Raw genomic sequence first — 24,240 nt, forward strand, 5'->3', positions numbered from 1 at the left:
GAAACGACGAATTTTATTCGAAAATATTTTTTAAAAATCGAAACGTTTATCGACGAATTTATATTTAAAGTCTTCGGCCACGGGCGCTAATTTTTTCCAAGTGCGTAGAAAAAGCGTTTCGGATCGTTTTACCGGTAGCGGCGTCGACTTAAGTCCTCGGGCCTGGTATTAAAGGCGCGCTAATCCGGTACAAACAAAAGAGGACGGGATTACGCCGCTAAGGGCTGCGGAAATCTTAAAAGAAACGAGTTTTGCGCATTTCTCGACTTAATTAATTCTTAAATAAATTCTATCCGTCGTTTTTTAAAATTTTACGCGCGGCGGTTCCTACGCCTTCTTATTTTTGCGTTTTACATTTCGGTATATTGTAAAATCTGTTTTATCCAACTTTATTATATTAAATTCCGTCAAAAAAATCACAATTTTTAGGATAAAAATTAAGATTCTTTAAAAAATAATATCTATCAAATTTACGAATTTATTTTTAAAAATTAATATTTTGGAAAATGTGAAAACTTCTTTGAAACGACAAAAAGTCTCTAAAAGTTTTCGGGTAATTTTGTCTTTAGAGACCGATTTAAATTTATATATTTAAAAAAGTTAATTTGTAGAGATAGCCTATATAAAGCATTTTAAACTATTCCAAAATTTAATCGATGCGAATTAAATTAAATATTTAAAAATGAAAATCTATTGTAATTTTTGAATGAAATTTTCGAAACAAACGTCTCCGTACGCGTCGACACGCGGTCCACAAAGAAAAGAAACTAACCAAGTAATTTTTAAAAAGTCCGTTTTTTATTTTTATAGAATTTTTTAGACGGACGTTATCCGAAATTTAATAAAAATATATTGTTTTTTTTATCGTTTTTCCCGTAAATTGTATAATTGCCAATCGTTTAATACGGTTATAAAGAAAGAAAGAAACGGCGTGGGCTTCGGTCTTCTTCGAATCGTTTGTAGTCCAGAAACACGCCGGCCCGGCGGTCGGAATCGAATGTCCAGGTGTTTAGTGGACAGCTGCGGCTCGGTTTTGGTGAGAAATCTCTCGTTTTTGAAACGGAAAAATTTTTCGAGTGGATTTTACGCTTAAATCCACTCGAAAAAACTTCTTTTCCCCTAATTCAAAAAACCGGGATTTTCCACTAAAAGTAATCTCCTAATCCGTTCCGTCTCTAAGCACAGAATTTACCGGTAAGAAATTTTTGGCATTTATTTTTAGATTTAAATGTAACTTAGAAAGCTTTACGAATTTTAAAAATTGCCACTTTAAAAAACGGATGGTTGTTTGTATATAAAGATTTTCTTTTTAGAAAAAGTTTATAAATGAAAATAATAGGAAGAAAAAGCAAAAATCTCCATCAATTTCGCACATTTATATACGCCGAATTTAGAAAACGTTAATTATTTTTAATTAAACGTTTTTCACACTACGTAAAAATTATTTCAAAAATTTTGATTTTTGAATGGACATTAATTCGAAATTCGAATTTAAAAAAACGTTTAATTTAAGAAGAAATGGCCGTTTTTTCTAAAAATTTAAATTCAAATAATTCGTATAGGCCGCCTTTCTTCACGCAGCCGGAGTGTAGCGAAATGACGTCGCCGGCAGTGTCGACCAATTAGAAACCGGTTTCCGTGTGTTGGCTGTAAAGCGCTTCTCGAGCGCTGAGAAAAGAAACGCGGGCGTACATTCGTTCGATACGGTGCCTCCATCTACTGGAAAGAAACGATATAAATGAATAAAAAGTAAATGAATATTTAATTAAGATATTCTAATTAAGGCAGTTTTATTATAAGTGACAGTAAAATTTTTATAAAAACTGAAAATTCCCATATATTACATCGTTATTGTTATTACTATTATTAGTCTGCCAGCGGTAAAGCTAATTAACAATTTAAAATGTTAAAAATTTTCAATGTTTTATTTAAAATGACCTCGGTTAAATTTAAAAGGGCGAACCGTTCGGTTGTTTAACAATGAACCGTCTCTCGGTTGTTAAATACGTCCGACTGTTGAAATAAATTGGAGCGCCACTCTGTTTCTGCATTAAGAATAAAATAGGTAAACGTAAAGGAAAAAATAAGGATATAGGCGCGAGAGAATTTAGGATATGTAGCTCTAATAAGGAAGTATACGGTAATAAAGGGAGGTAGAGCCGTTAATACGCGGTTATCGAATAATAAAAAGTAAGAAGTGCCGTACGGCATTACGACTTAAAGAATAATATAATTAAAACTGTAGGGTGTCTTTAAGCGTAATTTTTAGTAAAATTAACGCCTGACCAAATACGAAATATAGGGTAAAGGTAAGGTATAGAATGAATTGATAAAAGGTATTAGGCTAGAAATGTAGCTAGTGAAAATATTGGGCCAGAGGTAAAATAAGGTAGTACGCTTATAAATGTAAAAAATCGAAATGTTGGGTTCCGGTAATTAGCCTATACAGTAATATAAGGTATAGGAGCTAAGTTATAAACTAAAGTAATAAAGATGTTGGCAATTTAAGAATGAAACTGGGTAATATTGCGTAACGTAAAAATGTATAGAGTATTATGTGCAATGAGTGGCTGTATTTTACGTATATTCGTACGTGTGTGTGCGTGTCTGTGTATATATACATCCCCGTATATATATTTAGCTAGAGTTAACGTGGTCAATCCAATGACGTTTCAGGTAGCTTACATTGCGTACGGATAGGGGTGTTGGTTTTTCCAGACGTGCACTGCGGGTGAGCCGTTTACAGGGCGTCAAACTATATCCAGAAAGAAGTATGAGTACTCAAACTCCTCAAGTTCCGCCCGAACTAACTGATTTATTATTAGAATTTACAGTTAATGTTTTAGTAGAGAAACCTACAGATATTTTACAATATGCTGCAAATTACTTCAATCAGTTACTAGCGAACAGGAGAGAGAACGTTGGGCATCAAGTATTTATCACTGTTACCGATTCTGTCGACGAAGACGATATCGAAGATGAACCTATGCCGAGTGAGTGCTATTTTTAACTCGATTTTTTAGAAATTTATGTATAATTTATAACAAAATCTGATGTATCTTTAGAAATTTTATGTTTTACTTCCTATCGATGCAAATTTGGATAATGAAGGGAGTCGCATTGTTGTTTACGAATTTTTTCCCTCGCTTTATATACAATTTATGTGTTTAGATACGCGGAAAATATGCTTATCGCGTCGAATCGTCGTTCGTAATTTGTAAAAAATAAATAAATCTTGCGTATTACACTGTGGCTTTTTTAAATTTAATTACATTTTTTACGTTTATTTTTAACTTTTTAATGGTAATTTGCAAGATTATATAGGAATTTATACCTCCGATATCTCGGCTAATCGATTACTTTCAATGATGGAGTAGAAAGTGTTGGGAACATTATTCACCCATTACTTCTACGAAAATCTAGGCTAATAATACACGAAATCTGATATGTTTATATCGATTAAACGCAATTATAAGGATAAAGCATTCGTTAATTAAACCTTAAATGGGCTAAAAGTTTGATAAAATGTGTGTTTAATAGCATTAGTATAGATGTATAAGTGCGATTCACCCATTTACAAATTCATACGTACAGTACAAACTATACATATCCTTAAATACCAGAAGAGAAATGTATCTTTAATATCCGAATGTACTGTACGTATACACATTTCCTCTTAACATGCCTACAAACCCTTCGTGTTTCTCCTCTAAATGCTTCAATATGGATGCTTACACGCTTCAATTTATAGCTATATGCACACGTACCGTACATACGTACGAATTCGTATAAAACACGTACACACGTGTACTCTCTAAACAATTTAAATATTGTTTAGAACACACGAAAATACCTGCTTCACTCGAAATTACGATGTTGTTGGTCTTCTCCCGGTTACAAAACAATAGCCTAAATAAACACACAGAACCAAAAATGTAAAGAATGTTTAAGATGTATCTTTGCTTTTAGGCTATAATAAACATAGCGTTGTCGGTTTATCTATTATTATATTCGAGAGATGTATTTAGTGGCGTCGCTCGTAGAGAACGAGCAGCGGGACGACCGTTTCCTGTTTGAGTTCATTCCGAAAATCAATAGATGCCTTCGCAATGAATGTACTGTTTTCCCGACACATAAACGTTTCGTGACGTGTGCATAAATTTACAATCTATATAAGATATATGCTAACACAACTGCTTAATGATCGCGCTCATAAATAGTATAGCCTATATGTATAGATTGTATACGCACAGGCTATGTATTGTATCGTATAGATCGTATACACAGTACTGTATATACCCTCTTAAGACTTCATATTCACTGCCGAAAATCATATGTACTGTACGTCTTTATAGGTGTGCTATAGTCTATAAGTAGGCTACATATCCATGTTTTCCGTAGCACATACATATATTGAAAATAAACATAGGCAAAAAATGAAATAAAAACAGGAAAATAATTGAAAAATTCAAAGGAACAAACCAATCAGCTTTCACTTTTCGTTTTCCGGTCGGTTGCATTTCATTTCTGTAAAACGAGCGCACTTTAACATTGTTTCCCGTTCGAAAAATAGTTGCGCCAAGCGCTGTTTCTTTTATTCCTGGTTTTTTTCCCGATTGGTTTATCAGTAATTGCCCTAGTTAATCGAAACCAGAAGCGATAGTCCAGTATCAGCTTTATCATTGTGCATTGCGTTACGTATTCGAACGATCACATGAAGCGCATTTGCCGCTGCTCCTCCGACGGGGATTGTTGTTTGAAGGGTGTTATCATGAAAAGGTTATTTAAGAGACACGCCAGACGTTACGAACTCGATCACAGTTGCCTTTACGAAAATAAAATCAACGATTACGTTAATGGAAATGAAGCGCAACAAGAAGAATCAGGTAGTGTTTCTATACTAAAACATTGATTTATATACGCGTAAGAGAATTTACTTTTTATGTTCTTCGCAGTTATAACAGTATAATGTAGCCGTTATAGTTTACATTATAACTTATTACAAAGTAAACAAAAAGTTATGCCGTGTACGTAGATGCCGATCGATAAAATTTTTTAAAGTATTTTTCCTCTTCGTACGATTAAAAATTCTTAATTTAGCAATTTTAGTTTATATCGTAACAGTCGTAATATAATAGAACATATTGCCGACAAAACGACGTTTTACACGTACTGTACGGTAAACTGGGAGACAGACAGCTAAAAGCCGTTAAATGACACGCTTCTTGGTTTTTCTTCCGATCAATTTTGCTCTCTCTACCGATTTAACAGTATAATATCATATAATAAATAGTATAACAGTTATATCGCTATATTGTTTGACCGAAAAAAATTTTTTTTCACTTTTACTTACGCACTTACCGTTAGGTAAGTGCGTAAGTAAAAGTGTTAAATAACCTACTTTTCTTTCGAGGCATTTTTACGCCCTTCGCATTAATAAAAAGATAGATTAGGGCATATAATGTATAGTGTAACAGTTATTCAGTACAGTAGTTAAATTATTTCCTTAAAAAATTGTTGATTTATGTACAAAATAGCAGTAGATACACGTACAAAACACATCTTTACCGTCACTATTATCACTTTTTACTGCTGTATTTAAAACTATTGTAATCACATTTATAGTATAATATATTTATTTTGACATAATTTCTAATTATACAAATCAAAGTTTTTAAATATAAAGTTTTAAACGTAAATTATGTCAAGAATGCCTACACATTAGCCTATACTTTATAAAAAAAAAGTTGTAAAAAATCAATTAAAAAATAATAAAATATAACTTTTCTTTAGTCTTTAAATCGTGTTTTAAATGAATAAAATTAATTAAAAATTCAAAATTACTATTTAAAACTATGGCGATAAGTGCTATTAAATTTAAAACGTCCTCTCTTTTCTTAGATGTATATTTATTTACTTTTTAAAATTTTAATATAGAAAATAGGATTTAAAATTTCAAAATTATTGTTTAAAGTGCATTTTATCTCGGTTACTACGAAACTTAAGAATGCCAGAAGAGAGCTCAAGGTTATTTTTTTGATATTTCTGAAATGTACAAAGGCTAAAAAGTCAAATAAATATCGACGATAAATGTAGATATTTTAAAAAGTTAATTCAATTTTACTCTGTCCATATTAAGAATAGCGCACCTTATACGCGATATTAATTACCATTTTGAAATAATTTATATTTATTAAATTCATTTCCACAGTTTTTGCTTTACAATCTTTTAAATATATTAAATAAGCTCATTTTCGGTTAAGTTTCGACGGTAAAAATGTAATTGGCAAATTTTTTAAATTGATAAATTTAAAATTTTACTCAGTTTTTTAATCTTAAACTTTGTACTGTACGTGTTTATTGTTTGTTTTAAAATATTTACGTGTAAATTTATATAAAAATCAGGCATATTTTGTCTAAATTTTTGCTTAGAGTTTATACGGATTTGTATAAATCGCAGTTTAAATCGGGCCCGGCCAACCCAAATTGTTTGGCGGGCCACTTCGATCGCGGGTAACATTACGGCGGGCCACAATTTAGGCAAACGCGCTTTTAAAAAAGTAAAACAAATACGAAATGAATAAGGTTTTATCGTTATACCGAGAGTCGGTCCTCGCACTCGCGCGTTATAACGACGACACGGGCAAATTTTCATTTATTTAATTGTTTTGGTATACGCGTAACGGCAAACGAAAGTTTTAAAAAATATATAATTTCGCTTAGCGGGTCGCGCAATTTAACGTGACCGGCCGCGGGTTGGCCGGGCCCGGTTTAAATACGGCACAAATTGGCGGAGCCACAAAATATATAAGCGCAGACTCGCGTACGAAATTCGGTTAAACTTTAACTATAGGCCTACATAAAAAATTTATACAAACCGACCGTATTTTTTCGTACAAAGTTTTATAACTCGCATTTTTGTGAAACGCCAATAAAAACATTCGAAATATACAAAAATGATATACATTTATACGAAATACTTTCGGTAAATTACAAATTAATTTTGTTATTATCATTTTAATTATAAAAATATATTTCGAAATTAAAGAAAAATGTGAGGAAATATAATTTAAGAAACGAAAAATTCAAAAGTTGTTTACGTATTTTTATTTTTAAAATTAATTATTAATTAAATTCGTACGCTGTTTTATGTATATTTGTCTAGAATCGTAAGGCGTGCGATAGAATAATTATTTTTCACCATAATACTTGGACGTGTACGAATGATCGACCGAGTATAGCAGCGATTTATCATTTATAAATTTGTAATAAATATCCGGAGCAATTTCACCTATTGTTATTATACGGCGGTATTTTGTGAAAATTACGGTAGAGGGGAATTTAAATCGCTTAAAAGTTTGGCGGGGAAGAGTCCGCTACTCGGAAAGGTTCCACGAAAATCTGATAAAAAGAGCTTCGGCAGCCGAAAATTTTGCAAGTTTTCGCTTTAAAAAACGTAGAAATTTCGGAAAAAGCGGTATTAAAAACAATGTTGGTTAACAATGGCTGGAAAAACAAAAATGTAGGACTTTTTTGAAAAAGTGTGGAACATTCCCGAAACAAATCTTTAAATAATACGGCCGAAGATTCGAAACTTTTACAAAAGAAGATTGAAAGTTGAAATTTCTCGTAAAAGTATTTCAAATAAGAAACCCGCCTTACAAATTTACGCAAAAGCTTTTTGGCATTTTATTATTTCCTAGTAACATTTACGAGAAAAAAATTACATTTTCGATATTTATTTATTAACATTTTTCATTTAAAGATGCAGACAAATTATGTCAATCTTTCCACCTTCGTGACTCGAACCGATGCATTTTGGGAGATAAAAGTTCACTTATTTATAAAAAAACAAATGAAATTTTCTAACAATTTTTTCAAGCTGGAATGACTTTTTTTTCTTTTACCAATGTCAATACTTATTTTCAAATGTTGCAAAATCATTTTGCAACTTTAAAAATTATAAAATTTATCGATTGCGCTACGATTGCGAGATTATTAATTAAATTTCCCAGAAAACATAAGTTTTTGGACCATTCTACGATGAAATTAAAAGTTGTAGATCCTATTTTCTAGTCCGGGGGTTTCCAACTCGTGTTCCGACAATAAAAATTTGGAATTCCACAATAAAATCTGTCGTCGGTGAGGTACGAATGTTCCGATGCAGACGAGGTAATGGAAACCACGAAAACAGTAAAACATAGACTAAAGCTAGAAAATCACAACCTTAAAACCATCCAACATATAAATAAAAATGCAATTGTTAAATCTTTCTGTGTATATGTTACAGTCAAAACACGTTTTCAGTTAGAACGCGTTTTAACTAGTTGAAACTAGTTTATACCAGATTTGACTAGCAGTAAATTCTAGTTTTAACTACACAAAACGAGTTTTAACAAGACATCCAGTATAAACTAGTTTCAACTAGTTAAAACGCGTTCTAACTGAAAACGGGTTTTGACTGCAACATACAGAGTGATTCGGGGGAAGATGCCTACTTTTTGATATTTTCAAACGGTGACGTCAGATATTGTCACGTGTTTGTACGACGAATCGTTGGGCCAATATCGAGTGCGGAAAGCCGTAGTTGGCTACCGTTACCTCGTTTTCTACGTCCGAGAAGAATAAAAGCGAGATAAGAACGAAGCTTTTGTCGCGAAATGTTTCTAGAATCGTTTTAAAACTAAAAGTTCAAATAGAATTTATTAAAAATTACGAAAAACAATTAATGCGTGACGTAGTTAAGGTTCTAAAGTTTCCATTGTCGGCTACCGCCCATCCCGTTCGGACACGCTAGAACACGTGACTACTCCACTAAGCGTCTCACCCCGACAAATGGGAAAGATGCCACGTTTTTCTCGGGGTAACACGCCTACTTTTAATAAATTTTTGTTTCGTCGTTTTATTGCAGGATACGCGTAGAAATTATATAAGGACTTCTCAAAAAGGCTTTTGGACCGAAAAAAGCTTTCGGCTAGTTATAGAGCGCGTTAGAACCGGCGGAAACTTAACAATACTTATACTGCGCCGTTATACTTATCGCGAAGTACTTTGTACTACGTAGGCAATAAATTAAATTTGGTTAAGATATTCGAAAATTAATTTTATGCAATTATATTTGTTATCTTACCCGAATGGCATTTGGCATCTCACCCGGATACACGGGGTGAGATGCCTAAAATGCCGAACAGTAAAAAAGTCGTCGTTGCGAACACAATACAGGTATTCCTCGCCGTACGTCGGTAATTGGACCCGGGAGAGGCGACGTAAGTCGAATTTACTGGTGTAGTTACGACGTAACTCGAAACGACGTAACTCGAGGTATACCTGTATACAATTATTTTTCATATACTCCAAAGTTTTATTTGAAAAACATGCTCGAGAATGTGATATTTTCGTTAGAGGCCTCCAAAACCCGAATTATCGCTATAATGTCCTTCGTAAGCAAAATGTTAGGCATCTTTCCCCGAATCACTACACATAACTCTATTTATTTCTCCCAAACATATTTATGTAGCTAAAATTAGTTTTAACTAACGTTAAAACTAATTTTATCTAAAATCAAAACACGTACAGCAGTAAATTAACTAGACAAAACCTAGAATTAAAACTAGAATTTACTGCTCGTCAAAAATGAATTTGAGTTAAAACTAGTTTTAACTAGACAAAACGGGTTTTAACAAGACGTCCAGTATAAACTAGTTTCGACTAGTTAAAACGCGTTCTAACTAAAAACTGGTTTTGACTGCAACATATACATAAAATGCAAAATGTTCTGTCACGGCTGCGCAAAAACAACGTGAGTTTAAAAATAAATTTGATTTACAATTAAAAATTTCGAAACAACTTTTAAATGGTTTTCGAAAACATTGTTTTAATTTTCGGTCGTTCTGATTTTATTGTTAATTGTGGTTCTATAGGTTTAGTTTCGGTTTCCGCGTAAAGTGGTTATCTAGTGGGCTTCGATCGGTCGATTCCCGCCGGGTTCCAACGTTTTTTATTAAGGCCAAAAGGGTTCCCGACGGAAATAAGTCGGGAACCATTTCTTTCTATTCTACAAATATGCATTTTTAAGAGTTGGAATTTTGAAAATTTCAGAAAAAATAAAAATAAAAATTCGATCGGTCAAACGGTTTCCGAAGAAGTTTGCGAGAAAAACTTTATCATTTTTTAGATATTACGTTTAAAAAATCAATAGACCGAAGAAAATGTCTAAAGTATATTTTGGAAATGGGAAATTAGAAAATCGTTAGTTTAATTCTAAACAACTTTTTTCTAGTTATAACGAAAAGTTAAAAATGTAACGGATAAAAGTGTTCTTTACGATATTTCTTCATTTTTCAGATTATCGAATCTGTAAATTCTGTTACGCTTCGACGTCTTTTGTTTCGATAACAAAAGAAAAGTTTTAAAAAATGCATATTTTTGGAGGACGCAAAACCACTGCTAAAAATAAAAATATATAAATAAATGATTAAAATTTTAATAATGCGGGAAGAACGAAGGGGAATGCGATTCAAATAAATAACGGAAAACCGAAACAAAACGTGACCTACGAGTTAAAAAGTAACAGCGAAAACTCGTATTCGGCAGCTTAAGAAGGACGTGCGAAGTAGTTCTTTGTAAGAAGAATTCCCAAGGAACTTTATATACGTTTCGTGCCATTTTTTACGTTTTTACACGAGTTTTCGCCGTTTCGCCTCGTTTTATCTGGATTAAAACGTGGAAATATCTCTAAAAATTTATCGATAAAATTTTTAAAATTATCTTTGATTAAACAATTATTTCTAAGCAATTTTTTGGAAATTATTCGTTTTATTTACATAATTCTGTTACTAAAACGTAAGAACGTCATTATTACGACGACAAATAAATAATTTTATTACAAAAATACGATTTTACGAAATTGTTTGCTAAATCTTGTATTTAAAAAATATTAATCACGTAATTTCAAAAAATTTATCGATTTTAAAGAGTTTTTGAAAAAATTTAATATTAATTTAGTTTAATTTTTAACAATAAATAAGATATTTACGTACGTAATTATATAAATATTTATATAATAATATAATTTTACGAGTAGTTTCTAAAATTAACCGGCCGTAATTAATAGAATCGAGCGCCGAGCCGAGATGGATTTAGTAATTGTAACTATAACTTTATATTAAGAAAATAAATCCGCATCAAAAAGTGCGGACGATAAAAGAATTTCTTAGAAAATGCGTTTTAAAAGGGTGTTAAATCGCCTTTAGCGCCACCGTGTCGGTTACGTAATTTGTTTGTCCAGCCAGTTTCTTAGACCCGAAATCGTTACAACAAATCTAGGTTTGTATAAATATTTTCATCGAGACAAAGTTTAATATCCTTACAGATCCATAATACGTTGCATAGACGTATCCAAACCCGAGATACTCGGGAAAAATTTTATAGCTTTACAAAAAAACGGTACTTTGGGACCCGGAAAAAAATTTTTTGATCTTTGGAATGTTTTCTAAGTCTCCAAATTTTTTGAAAAATTTTTACCCGCGCGAAAAAATTTTATTGCGATTTTAATTAACCTTTAATGACCGTAATTAACGCTTAATTGTTTTTTTATGGGATTTTTTTCTGGAACTTCATTCATCCTTCTAAACTTCTAGTGCGTCGATTTTACTTCGGTAAAGTTATTTAAAGCTATTTTCTGATGTCAAAAACAACATCCAATAGTTTTTTAATTTTTTTAATTAATAGATTTTTTTATAATTACGTTTAATTAAGTCGGGGGGGTCGGAAATATCAATTAAAATCGTAATTAAAAAAAATATTTAGAAATATACCACCATCTAGTATTCACCCTACTTTTTACCCTTCTCCTCCCGAGAGTTTCATGAGAATGTCCCGCGAAAGACGACACCAGCTGTTCTCAAGGTCATCCAGCTGTGTAAACAATGACTCATCAGTGTCAGATTTCGCGGATCAAAAAGTGCGGACGATAAAAGAATTTCTTAGAAAATGCGTTTTAAAAGGGTGTTAAATCGCCTTTAGCGCCACCGTGTCGGTTACGTAATTTGTTTGTCCAGCCAGTTTCTTAGACCCGAAATCGTTACAACAAATCTAGGTTTGTATAAATATTTTCATCGAGACAAAGTTTAATATTTACAAATCAATAATACGATTGCAAACTATTACAAAATACTTTATCGCATTAGCGTATTCAAAAAAATTTCAAAATTACAAATTTTTTATTTACTTCTTTAAAGTCTGGTTTGCCATTGCTTCTTCTCGAATTTGCAATTTACCAACCCGAAACCTCTCGCCTTTTCATTTTTCAAACACATAAAAAAGAAATCGCAATTTTAAAAAGCTACGAATCGTTTCGAGTTAAAATTCCTTTTTATTTCTATTACTTACGGGCGAAATCCGATATTTTCAAACTGCAAACTGCCTTTTATTCGTTTCGAAAGAGAAAATTGTATTTTTTTAAAATGTACGGTACACAATTTTTGTGGAAGAAAACCGACGCCTCTGATACTTTTCTTTTTAAATGTGGAAATTTTATGGGAGTTAATTATCGAAAGACCCGCTTTTAACGTCGATAAAAGCTTTAAGCTATTTAGACGTTATACAATATTTACTTTACTAGAAACGTTATCGCCCGTACTCGGCCAGTCGGTGGACTTAAGTCCCTACCACATTCCGATAAATGTAAACTCTCGACACTTACGAATCGTGTAGGATTATAAATAGTAGAAGCTAGTAAATGTGGGTCGGAGTTGTTTTTAATCGCTATATTACGCCGCGTTAATTAGTAAACAGTCGGCAAAATCGATAGACGATTCCAAATTATCGTCCCTAATCTATTGGTAGGTGTACGGTTTCTTTGTTTAGTTAACGTTTGATAAACACCAGCGATACGAAGTTTTTTCGTAGACGACCGTTGGGATTTTTTTTCCGGTTGTCCGTTAGGGACCGTTCGAATATTACGTCAGAAATTTACCAGAAGGGGGATGGGTTTGTATCCGACTACAGCCGACAATAGGAGAGGGAGGGCTTGGGATTGCGCCGTAATTCGCGGGTGTTTTCCAGTGGTTTTTAACTGCCCCGATGACGTCATCCTTCGATTTCTGATTAGGGGAAGAGGAAGATAAAAAAGGGCAAATTTTTGCTGTCGTAATACTCGAACGGCTCGTAGTTTTTGTTCTTTTTATTTTATTTTTTTAAATACGGTTTATCCTAGTTAAGTAGATAGTGCCACTACTTTGTATACACGCATTTTCCTTTAAATGAAAGTAGGTTAAATATACGCAGCTGCGCTTATATTTATTTATAATTTAATTTTGTATTTGAAGTTTACACGCGTTTCGGCGTTCAAACATTAATTAGGCCTATATTTAGAATAATTAACCGTGTTTATAAATTATTCGACTCGGGAGCTACTTTAATGCGTTTTTTATATATAAAATGTAATTCTTTTAAAATATCTTTGATCCCAGCCAACTTTCGTCCGTCGACCTCTTTATCTGTATTTGGCTGTTATTAAGTAAGTGGTACACACGTTTCCAGTATGTTGACTCTCGAGAATTTCGACGTTAAAAAATATATACATTTATACGTTGTATAAATGAATTAATACAATTCTTTTCTCAATATTTTTCACGAATAATTTAGATAAAAGTAATGTCTTTGGTGCATTTTGGTTTAAAATATAATAGGTCTGTACTATATGTTTTATACCGATTTCATCTATAAATAGTAAAAAAAGTCAATAAATTAATCTATATGTATTTACGTTTGTACGCTTCTGTTTAATTCTTTACGTTATCAATTTGAATGCTGTTAAATACTATTGTACGTATGGAATTACGGGTTAAGTAACTCGCGGGCGTATATAGGGCCGTGTGAATTCGAATCCTGCGCCAAAGTTTTGATGCGACGTTTAAATATGGCTCGTTCTACCGAGTGGTACGAGGTTTCGACGTAACTAATTTTATTGCAGCGGTCAGATGCAGACCCGCAACCCCACGCCCGATTTATGTTTAAGGACTATCCCCTCGCCATCCGACTGCCTCCGACTCGTGATGTGGGTGGATAAAAGGACTTCTCGGTGACCACAAGGCAGAAAGAGTAAAAAAATTGCTTTATCGCGGTGGTAAAATTCTAAATATAAGTTTCTGCTAAATCGATACGAAGTTTGAATATAAACGATCAATTATTTATTGCGACATCGTCACAATGCCGGGCTGCAATTTTTCATTTTAATTTAAAATATACGCTTTCCCTCGAAATTGGTCTCTCGCCCCTGCGCGTCATACTTTTCCGTCAGCCACGGAGTCCTGCCAGTCGTCTATTTCGGCGGCCCGCGACCTTTCTGACCTCGGGGACCACTATCGTGAATTTTTAAACGATTCAAAATCTGTAGAATAAAGATCAGAAAAGTTCAGTTTTACAGCATTAATACGAAACTGGCTGGTTTAATTATAACAAATTAAGGCGAGCCTAAAGTTCGTCGCTGCTTGTCTGAAATAAGTTTATGGATTCTTTGCACTTTTCCACCACAGACGACCATCGCACTCGCAATATTATTTATTGATAATAGTCGCTTCGAATTTGGTTTTATATTGGAATAAAAAAGCCCAACGAGTGAAAGAAAGCAACTAAGCATTTTGCATTTCTTTCGTAATACTTCGGGTAACCTTCGGTTGATCAACGTCCAAATCTCTCCCGGGACCACCGGTTGCCCACCGCCGGTCTATTTAACACCTCTCGGGAAAATTTTTGAATCGAAATAACGCCACTTCTGGTTTGCATCGCTAACGGAACCTCCTACCCCTAAGGTTTCCGTATCTATTTGTGAGGACCGAATTGAGCCGGTCCGAGTTTAAATTTTAATTATTTCGAAGTCCTCTCGGGAGATAACGATCGAGATCCGCGATAACGATCAAGTTTCGAAGGGTGTACAATCTTCCGCCGTCAAACTCACTTCCCTCCTTCTCGGGATCCGACCCGAGTCACGGAATTCAAGTCGTCATCCTCTATCGCGATTGGTGATCGTGGCGGAAGGGACTTAGAGTATAAATAGGGGAGAGATCTCTAAGAACGGGGTAGCTGACGTCCGAAGAAAACGAACTGCTCGGCGACACCGTATCCGATTCGAAAGCCAAGTCGAGACGCCGAAGCCTCCGCCGACAAGCCAATCCTGCCGCCCACCCGTCGAACCGCCAGGAAAACGCCCGAGTCGACGAACATCCTCGATCAAAAACGATCACCGAGAGGTATGAATCCCCTAACCATTGTGAGCTCTCTCTCTCCCGCGATTAGGGACGGGATGCGTAGCGTTTCTGTAGTAGTTCCTATGTTCCAATAAACCATTATCTGTGTTGTCCTGTTATACGGATATTGCCTTTCTTTATCGACGACCCCACACACACTCCTCCACTCGACCTGACAAGTAACTGACCGATCCCGACAAGTCGGGATATCGCGCAAAATTAGCCATCCTTGACAGTGGGGCGGGTCTTGCCGACCTATTCGCCGAGAACAAGGAGGTCCGACTTCCGTCCTACCTCCCGGCGTTTCCCACATATTCTTGATTTTCGTTTATTTAACACCGTTGTCGAGATTAAGAAAAGAGAGACAGACAGACAAACGGACGATATTGGGAATTTATAGGTCTACAGTTTTTTCGAGTTGCGGTCCAACTAATGAACGATATTATTTATTTCCATCGAGCCACGCAACTGAGTCGTATGTAGACCTAAATCCCATTCCTTGTTTTCGAGGCCGCGTTAGCCCCGAGTGCAACCGGCGCCACCTCGTGGGAGTACGCCGATCTGACGACGAATCGTACAGTTCCAAGTTCCTCGCATAATGTACGATGCCTTTTTTTATAGCTTGCGTCCTCCTTTTCGTAGTCTGCGGCCGTTACCGTGTCTCGGGCAGTTAAAAATTTTATAAGACATTTTGATTTCTTTCTGCAACCTCTACTATTGAACTTATCCTATCGCATTATTAGAGCATCAAACATAGATTATCTTATTGTGCTGATAGAACACAAACGGATTATCTTGCTGCATTAGTACCGGATTCCGACGGCTGGATGTCCGAGGATGTTTTAAGGCGTTAGCCTACTGTTTTAGCCATCGAGAACAAACCAGACAATGCAACCCCGGCAAGTGCCGAATATATTGGGCTCCATCCCTCACTACCTGGCTCTCTCCATTGTGGTGTTGACCGAATCAATCACGCGCATGATTTAACGGGCCCTCGCATAGTGTTCTTCGGATGGAAAGTCAAAAATGAAAAAAGTAGGACTCAAACCGTATCTTCTCGTTACATTGCCGATAGTTTCAAACATAGATTATCTTGTCGTATTGTTATAAAGTCAAAATGGATTATTTTGTCGTATCGAGAGTTACATTCGTACATAAAATCGTTCCATTGCATTTAGTATGAGATTTAAATGTCGAGACGTAAAAACTATTTTTGTACTGCGAAGTGTTCGTAGCAAAACAGATTTACACAAAGTATATTTTTTTTTTTTTTTTTTTTTTTTTGTAACTCTTTTCGCCCAGTGGGCACTAAGAGGGCCTCTTATAGCAAGCTCATTATGACGGCCGGATGGCCGAGCGGTCAAGGTGGCAGCCTACCGCTCTGGGGGACCCGGGATCGAATCCGAACGGGTCGAAAATCCTCAGGAATTTTTCGGGGGGTGGTCCGTTCGGATATGTCGGGCCCCGTCCCTCACCACCCGGTCGCCCCATTGTGGGCCTGGCCGAACCCATAATGGGCCTTCTAAAAAGAGGCCCTCTTAGTGCCCACAGGGCAGAAAGAGTTAAAAAAAAGCAAGCCCATTATGGGCTCGGCCAGGCTCACAATGGGGCGGCCGGGTGGTGAGGGACGGGGACCGACATATCCGGACGGACCACCCCCCGGAAAAATTCCTGGGGATTTTTCGACCCGTCCGGATTCGATCCCGGGTCCCCCAGGGCGGCAGGCTGCTAACCTTGACCGCTCGGCCATCCGGCCGCTACGAAGTACATTATACAAAAGAAAAAACTTTATTTTCGTATTCGAACAAAATTTTCCGCGGGTTCCAACTTTTAGACAAGTCTCTCGTTTTCCTTTCGCCAGACAGATATACACGGAGTTTCTTTGCACGAAATAGCCGCGGTCAAAATTCTATTTTTCGGTGATAACAAAACGCGATGGTACGGAAAATTTTCAATCACGGGCTGCGTTCTTAACCTAGTATTAACCTACTTATAACTAAAATATTACAATATACGTATAGATAGAAGAGGGAAAAAGAAGAATCTTAGGAAAGGGACGTCCAATGGCCTCGAATGTTCTTTCGATACTTCGATTTGGATCCGATCCTTTTCCTCCGAGCCAGTTTCTTTTTCTTCGCCGAACCGCTCCTTAAGTCTTTACGACGAGGGACAATCTCCGAGAAGTCGTCCCCGTAACACTTACGAATAATGTCTTTTATACGCATTTCTATCTCTAACACCACTTTCTCAAACCCTCGTCGTCTGCCGAAAACAATCCAGTGCCTTCCTTTTACACGTCTCGTCTCTCCCGCGTCCGGTCAAAAAGTGCTTAGCTAGCCCGAGTTTTTCCCTCGGGGTTTTTCTTCCTCTATTGTCTTTTCTGCCCCACTCTACGTCGGAAGGATTTTGTCGAAATTCTCGGAATAAGGAAACAAAACATACGCGAGAACAAAGGGACGGTGAAAGATTAGAATAAAATACGATAAAAATTTATACAATATACTTAATATACGGCATACTGCCACAGTACCTTTCTCGTATACACACACAGAAAAAATACCCATAAATATCTCGATTATTGTAATTTTTGAGATTACGCGATCAAAGACGAAAACTTATTTTGTAATCGTACGATTAACGGATACAAAATTTTGCATTATATCGAGGTTATGAAAAAATAGATTTATCAAAAAATATTATCGAATAAATAAGTTTTGTATCTTTAATTTGTGGTGTTTTTTATTGTAAAATATTCTTTTCTTTTCTTTCAGATATTGCAAATAAATATACAAGAAGAAAATCAGGTAATATTCTTTTTTTAGTCTTTTAAATACAGGGTGCCCGAACGTCAAAAAAATAATCTCGCGTAACCGACTGTCGGACAACCCCGTATTTATACATTGTTACTGTATATTAAAAATTGGAAGTTTTACAACGAATTTTAGTGTTGGTTATAATAAACATAATTAATTAAAAAAACTAAACTCGCCAATCGATCGAGCAGGATTTGCCAACTAATCGAAAGGTCACTTTCGACTGGCCAACATTAAGAGGTATCCGGCAAAATCTGTTCGAAATTGTTTGACTGTCGATAATAGATACGAAACATAATATCCAATTTAAATTATTAACAAAGGAATTTGGGAAATCCCTATTTTCTCGAGTGTTAGCGAAATGCGCTAAATAACAAAGCAGCATTTAAAGGCGTAACGTTAGCCGATATCTTAATACCCGTTTATAGTGTAACCGTAGAGGTGAAATGGAAAGCTTAAGGATACTTAAAAATACACAAGCTTTTCAACATACAAAATTTTGTACTAACTTATACGAACATCACCACTTTCTGCGGCCGGCATCGAAGGGACGAGATATTCGAAATAAAAAGCATCGATGCATTTCGCAGCACTAATTTAAACGTAGACTATTATTTTCCGTATCCTTAATATTAGATCCGTATTATATCTTATATTTTAGCGGTACGGATAAAGTCGATAATACGCCGGGCGGAATCGGCGTGGCTTCGGTCCTTCCCGGTCGCCACGTCCACCTCGATCTCGAGCGCGTCCCGCGTCTTTTGTTCCGTCTGCGAGGATTAACCGACACCCGACCCGGGCGAATAATTTACTTTACGCAATCTCCAAAACGAAACTCGAAAAAACTTTATTTGGATCGGTTAGGAGATATAATACAAATCCGAGACGGGCATTATGGCTTATAAATAGACTCGATGCGTGTCATCGTATAATTTTAAATCGAATCTAAAAGTTTATAATTTTCACACAACACGTCACTTTTAATATCAAAGCGTTTCACTTTGATAGAATGCGATTAGTCCCCGTATTCTTCGAAAGTCAATTCTTTCGATGACCAAATCAAAACATTTTTACATTTTAGTAATTCTCCCGCATTTTTCGGTATCGGATCGAACCACTTTAAAATTTAAATTAATAGCTTCGAGTTTCCGGTATGGTAAAATTTTGTTCTATGTCCTCGCCACCCACTTAAGTTTTAAGTTAACGTTTAGAGATTGGGCTACAAATATTGCCGGGATATCCCGTTACACATTAAATACTCGTTTTAACGACTTCGGATATTTCGTGCACCGAAGAGATTCGGAAGCAATTTTATTTATTTATATTTAGAATTAATAATAAAATATTTATTTTATAACAAAGCTATTTGTTCTTATCTTTAAATTATTAAGCGCTCTGTTTCGATAGTAATGCAGGTTTTTGGAAAAACTTGCAACAAAAACAGAAAAGAGTTATTAAATAATGATATAAATATATAAAATATATATTTAAACCAAAAATATTTGAAATTTTGAAGAAACGAAACACAGACGGCAGAATCATTCTTACTCCGTCTGAGGGATATTATTCAATTTTTATTTCATTTTATAAATTAATCGATTAAGGATATTTTAATATCCTTACAATGTTTTTGAACAGTATTTAATAATAAAATAAATAACTCTTCCCGAATTGATGTAAGGCCGGGAACACGCGCGTAAAATTGTGCGGCAGAAAACCGAATCAGAAATCGGCTTTCGGTTCGGTTTCTGTTTTAAGCCTGGACTCCACATTACCTGAAAACAGAAACTCAGAAACGGAACTGAAACATACAGCGTTTTCATTTCAGTTCTGTTTTCGTTTTACCTTGACGCTACTAGCATCGAAATGAACTTTACGTGGAAATGCGCCATCTGTTGATCAGTTCTGTAATTGTCGTAGAGTCGAACATGGATGACGCTTTCTCTGCATTTATCAACAACGAAATTGTTAATAATCTTTGAATTATTTACATTTTTTGTCGTGCAGACATCTGTATTTTCTAAATTCTTCGATGAATAATTCCAAATCTATTTGTTTCTTCGTCCTTTTCGCTGCACTTTCCGCCATTACGACAACAAACTACACGTGACTAATACACGTGACTACGCGTCACAAATCCTTGCGTTTTTATTGGTTGCAGCACGACAGAAGCGCAGAACGAAAACGGAAAAGTTAAATAATTTTTAACTCCGCTTTCAGTCTTGTTTCTGTCCAACTGAACGTTCCAAAACTGAAAGTTTCGTCAGTTTGGCTTTCCATTTTACGATTACGTCGCGGATTCCGGTAATGTGGAGTCCAGGCTTTACGCTTTTATGCCAGAACACGCGTACGAAAAAATTCTGGCCGACTAGAAACACCGCCGCCACTAACGGTGCTAATTTTATTAATTTTTTCCTCTCGTATAGGCTATTTATCCCTTCGTACTTTCCATTTTTTCTCCGTTATAATATAGAAAATTTAAATTAATAGACTTATATTCCGAATTCAAATAAAGAACGTGTGATCTAAATACTAGGCCTATATATCGATTCTACTAGACCTACCCGTTGTTTGAAATTTTGCACCTATAGCCATCCGTAAACGTTGTTTAAATACAGTTTCTTTATACACGACACCGACGTGGTCTAACGGATTCGATAAACTCCTCTATTTCGTTTATTTTTCGTTGTTTCGAGACCGTCGCGATTGTAGGATTAACCCTCGTTGCCGCCATTGTTAGAATAAAAAGCGCGCGTCTACTTCGACGTGGCGGAAAAGACTTCTCTTTATCGGAGGAATTTTGGCGTAAAAAGTAGAGACGCGCTCTACCCTTTTTTCGGTTGTGTTTCGGCCAAAATTTCAGAAAAATGTTTACGTTTTCTGTTTTATGCTAGATTTTAGGCGTGTGTGTTCCTGGCCTAAGAGTAATTTTTGTAAAAGGTTCAAAAATTTGCTATCGTTATTGAAAAATTTTAAACATACATTATATTTAAATATAATTTTAAAATATAACATTCGGTGTTTTGCAATTACGAAAGATGTATTTTTACTTTAAATACAATACATAATAATTATTCTACAGATATTTGTTCTTATTTTCATTGTAGATTATCTGGTAGGCACGCGTACGCTTTACAAAATTTCCTACATACTACGATAGAGCGACTAAATAATTTAGAGAGGAAAAGCAATAGTTACGAGATAAAAAGAACATCTCACTGGGTATAAAGTAGATACGGTAATTTATTGTTTACTAAGAATAAAATCAACAAATTCGTAATTTCTTCTTAAGATAATTACATAAATATCGAAGAATATTGGCTTATCCGCGTAGGATGGCTCGAAGATATATTTGCAAAAGTGCCTTTAGGTTGTATACTACGGGCCTATATACGGCTTTATATATTTTCATTAAAGCGTATTATTTTATATAAATGTTAATAATACATTATATTATAGAATAGGTTCGAAATTGCTATTTATAGATATTAAAGCCAACCGTAACTAAAAATACGTAGTTATTATTGATTTTTCTAAGTGCCGCAGACACAGGGATGGCTTACGAACCTCGATAAATCAAAATATAAATTATGTAGTACGCGATAAAACCTCAATTTAACGTTAATGTTTAAGACCGACGAGATACCGAATTTTAGAAGTAGACGCGAATAAAAGACGTATTTTTTATGTTATTTCGTATTAGAGTATATTGTTCGATTAGGCGTAAACACGGCGAATGCGTACAGTTACGATACGCGTACGATTATACGGCGAAAGAATTTATAGTTTTTGACGTCGAGATGCTATAATCGATTCGACGGAAAACGAGGACGAAAGAAAGGCGGAACCGAGACAATACGGTAGCGTAGGCCTATATTGCGAAGAATCTCGGTCGCGTACGTCTTTTAATACGCAACAAGTACGTAAAGTCTTTTCAGATTTATCTCTTTTGCAATTTCAATACATACAATCATATAATGTACACGAAAAGAGAATGAAGAAATAAGAAAGTTTTTAGAATATTTTTGCTATATTTTTATATTACAGAATTAAAAACAATCATCGAATTTACAGATAATCGATAGAAAAATAATAGGTCCAATACAATATTTTATTATTTTTATTTTATTTTCAGAAATGAAACGATAAATTTATTTAATTGAATGCAATTACTTTTTTCATCGATTAGAAATATAATCATTTTAATTTAATAAACGTATTTTTCACAAGCTTTTAATAAAATTCAATTTTCTAGCATTTATCAGAAAAATCTCATTCATTCGTAAACAAACAATAATGCTCGAATATCGACGATCTTCTGGAAATACGCAATTTATTTTGAATTATTCAAATTATTGTAAAACGCATTTAAAAATGTGATAAATTTGAAATTTTTTATAAATTATTCTTTAAAAATGAGTTTAGATGTTTTTGATATAAGCGAAAGAATAAAAGTGCGAGCGCGTCTTATCTCGTTTTACGCTGTCCTTTATTTTCGTCTTAAATCGGGGCCCGATACATCGGAGCCGCAATTCGGCCACTACGTATAAAGAATCTTTTGAGATTCTATATATCGTACATTGAAATCCTTATATATTCGAACCGCTTCGTCGGTATATTTAACTGAAATACATCCATTCAATGCAGAATGCTTTCAAATTTAACTTTTCACCGATTGGAATTTGCTTCTTATAAAAAGATCTTAAAAAGAAAATTCTAATTTTCATCCACAATGTATAAATATTAAAATGACAGCGCGAGAGAGCTTAGAAAAACTGATAGGCATAAATAATATTTTTTTGTTTCTCTAGTGTTTGCGGAACAGTATAATCCCGAAGAGGACGACGACGACGAGGCCGAAAAGGTTAAATTTCAAATTCAAAATATTACATAATTTAATATTAAAGTGAAACTGCTACACGAATTGTAATTTACAGATCGTCCATCCGAAAACGGATGAGCAAAGACAGAGATTGGGAGAAGCGATCAAGGATATCTTATTGTTTCGTTCGTTAGATCAGGTATTATTAGATATTTATAGTTTATTTAAAGTAAGTTTTTCCATTATAAATACACACGAATGTACGTGAAAGAGGTTTATACTCCGAGTTTTCCAAAACTATGTTTGAGATATTTATTTTCATTTTCGATGCGAGTTAAGCAAATTAATGCAAATGCTGTTTTCTTACACTTATTCATTTTCTAAATGACTCGAATGTTGAGAAATAAATTCGACTCGTCAATGGCAGAGAAGATCCTTGTATTCTATTCTAAGAACAGAACCCGTGGCAACAACTCTTTGGATTATTATTTCTATAAACTTAAATATACATACTCCCGCTTTTCTGTTTCTCGCGTAATTTCCGATAGTACCAGACTACGGGGAATCCAATTCAATTTGTACAACGAAAAAACAACACGACTACAATATTAAGCGCGTGAAGTTAAAATTACAAAATTTTCCCGATTTTCTTGTTTTAGCGCAGAACTAACTATTTCACCTTGTCGGATCCAATTAATAGAAAAGTCCCGAGGTAGTTCGTTCGGAAGAGTTGTCCCCAAAAATGTTGATGCAAACGGATAAAAATAAAGTTCTGTACACTTCCACTTTCGTAGTCCTCGCTCGCTGGTCCTCTTCACTCTCTCCCGGTGAGTCGCGCGACAAAACGATGGTAAGAAACACGGGGCCGTCCTTAGCTTTCGTTGAGGGGTACTTAAGGTGTCCACCTTAAATACCCTCGACGAAAGGTAAGGATGGCTCCCCCTACCGAGGACAAACCGTTACAAAAAATAAAATATAGTTAAAATGGTGTAACACCACACTTGTCTCGTGGTTGGCATCTTCGGATGATTTTTGTTCGGCTCGCACGATGACAGGTGGAGATAAGGGGTAAAGGCATGTACGACTACGGGAGAAGGAAAGTGAGAAAAGAAAAGAAAAAGGAAAAAAGAAATAGTTGGACAGAAATGACGAGAAGAGAAGGAAATGTATAAGGTGGTGATCGAGGATGAAAAGGAGCCTGGATAAGAAAAATTTAGCGAAACTGACTGCAAAGACTTATCGAAATGGTGAAGGAAAGAGGAGACAAAATAGGTCTTTTGATTGACTCGATTGAAGCGCTATTATCCCCACACGGGTAGCCTCTGGATCTGGATCTAATGAGAGGGGAGTAAGATGT

The 24,240-nt window shown here is 35.0% G+C and overlaps 1 protein-coding gene and 1 long non-coding RNA gene across 3 annotated transcripts in view; one reads left to right on the plus strand and one right to left on the minus strand.

Moving 5' to 3' along the window:
- Positions 1-1,484: 1,484 nt before the first annotated feature.
- Positions 1,485-4,707, minus strand: LOC136974397 (uncharacterized). The gene is made up of 2 exons (XR_010880631.1): positions 4,483-4,707; positions 1,485-1,719 (listed from the first exon to the last, which is right to left on the minus strand). It is a non-coding gene; the product is annotated as an uncharacterized lncRNA (long non-coding RNA).
- The window catches only part of LOC136974391 (cAMP-dependent protein kinase type II regulatory subunit-like), a 30,321-nt gene continuing 8,702 nt past the window's right edge, over positions 2,622-24,240 (plus strand). Inside the window, exons 1-4 of one of the 2 annotated variants that reach the window (XM_067269253.1) lie at positions 2,622-2,993; positions 18,020-18,052; positions 22,873-22,925; positions 22,999-23,082. In XM_067269253.1, the coding sequence (XP_067125354.1) occupies positions 2,774-2,993; positions 18,020-18,052; positions 22,873-22,925; positions 22,999-23,082 (390 nt within the window). In that variant the 5' untranslated portion in view covers positions 2,622-2,773. Of the gene's footprint in view, positions 2,994-4,577; positions 4,887-18,019; positions 18,053-22,872; positions 22,926-22,998; positions 23,083-24,240 lie in introns of those variants that run through there. The other variant, XM_067269254.1, reaches the window with a different exon arrangement.

This window comes from Centruroides vittatus, unplaced genomic scaffold, assembly GCF_030686945.1.
Source record: "Centruroides vittatus isolate TY-2023 unplaced genomic scaffold, ASM3068694v2 contig_349, whole genome shotgun sequence".
Lineage (NCBI taxonomy): Eukaryota > Metazoa > Arthropoda > Arachnida > Scorpiones > Buthidae > Centruroides > Centruroides vittatus.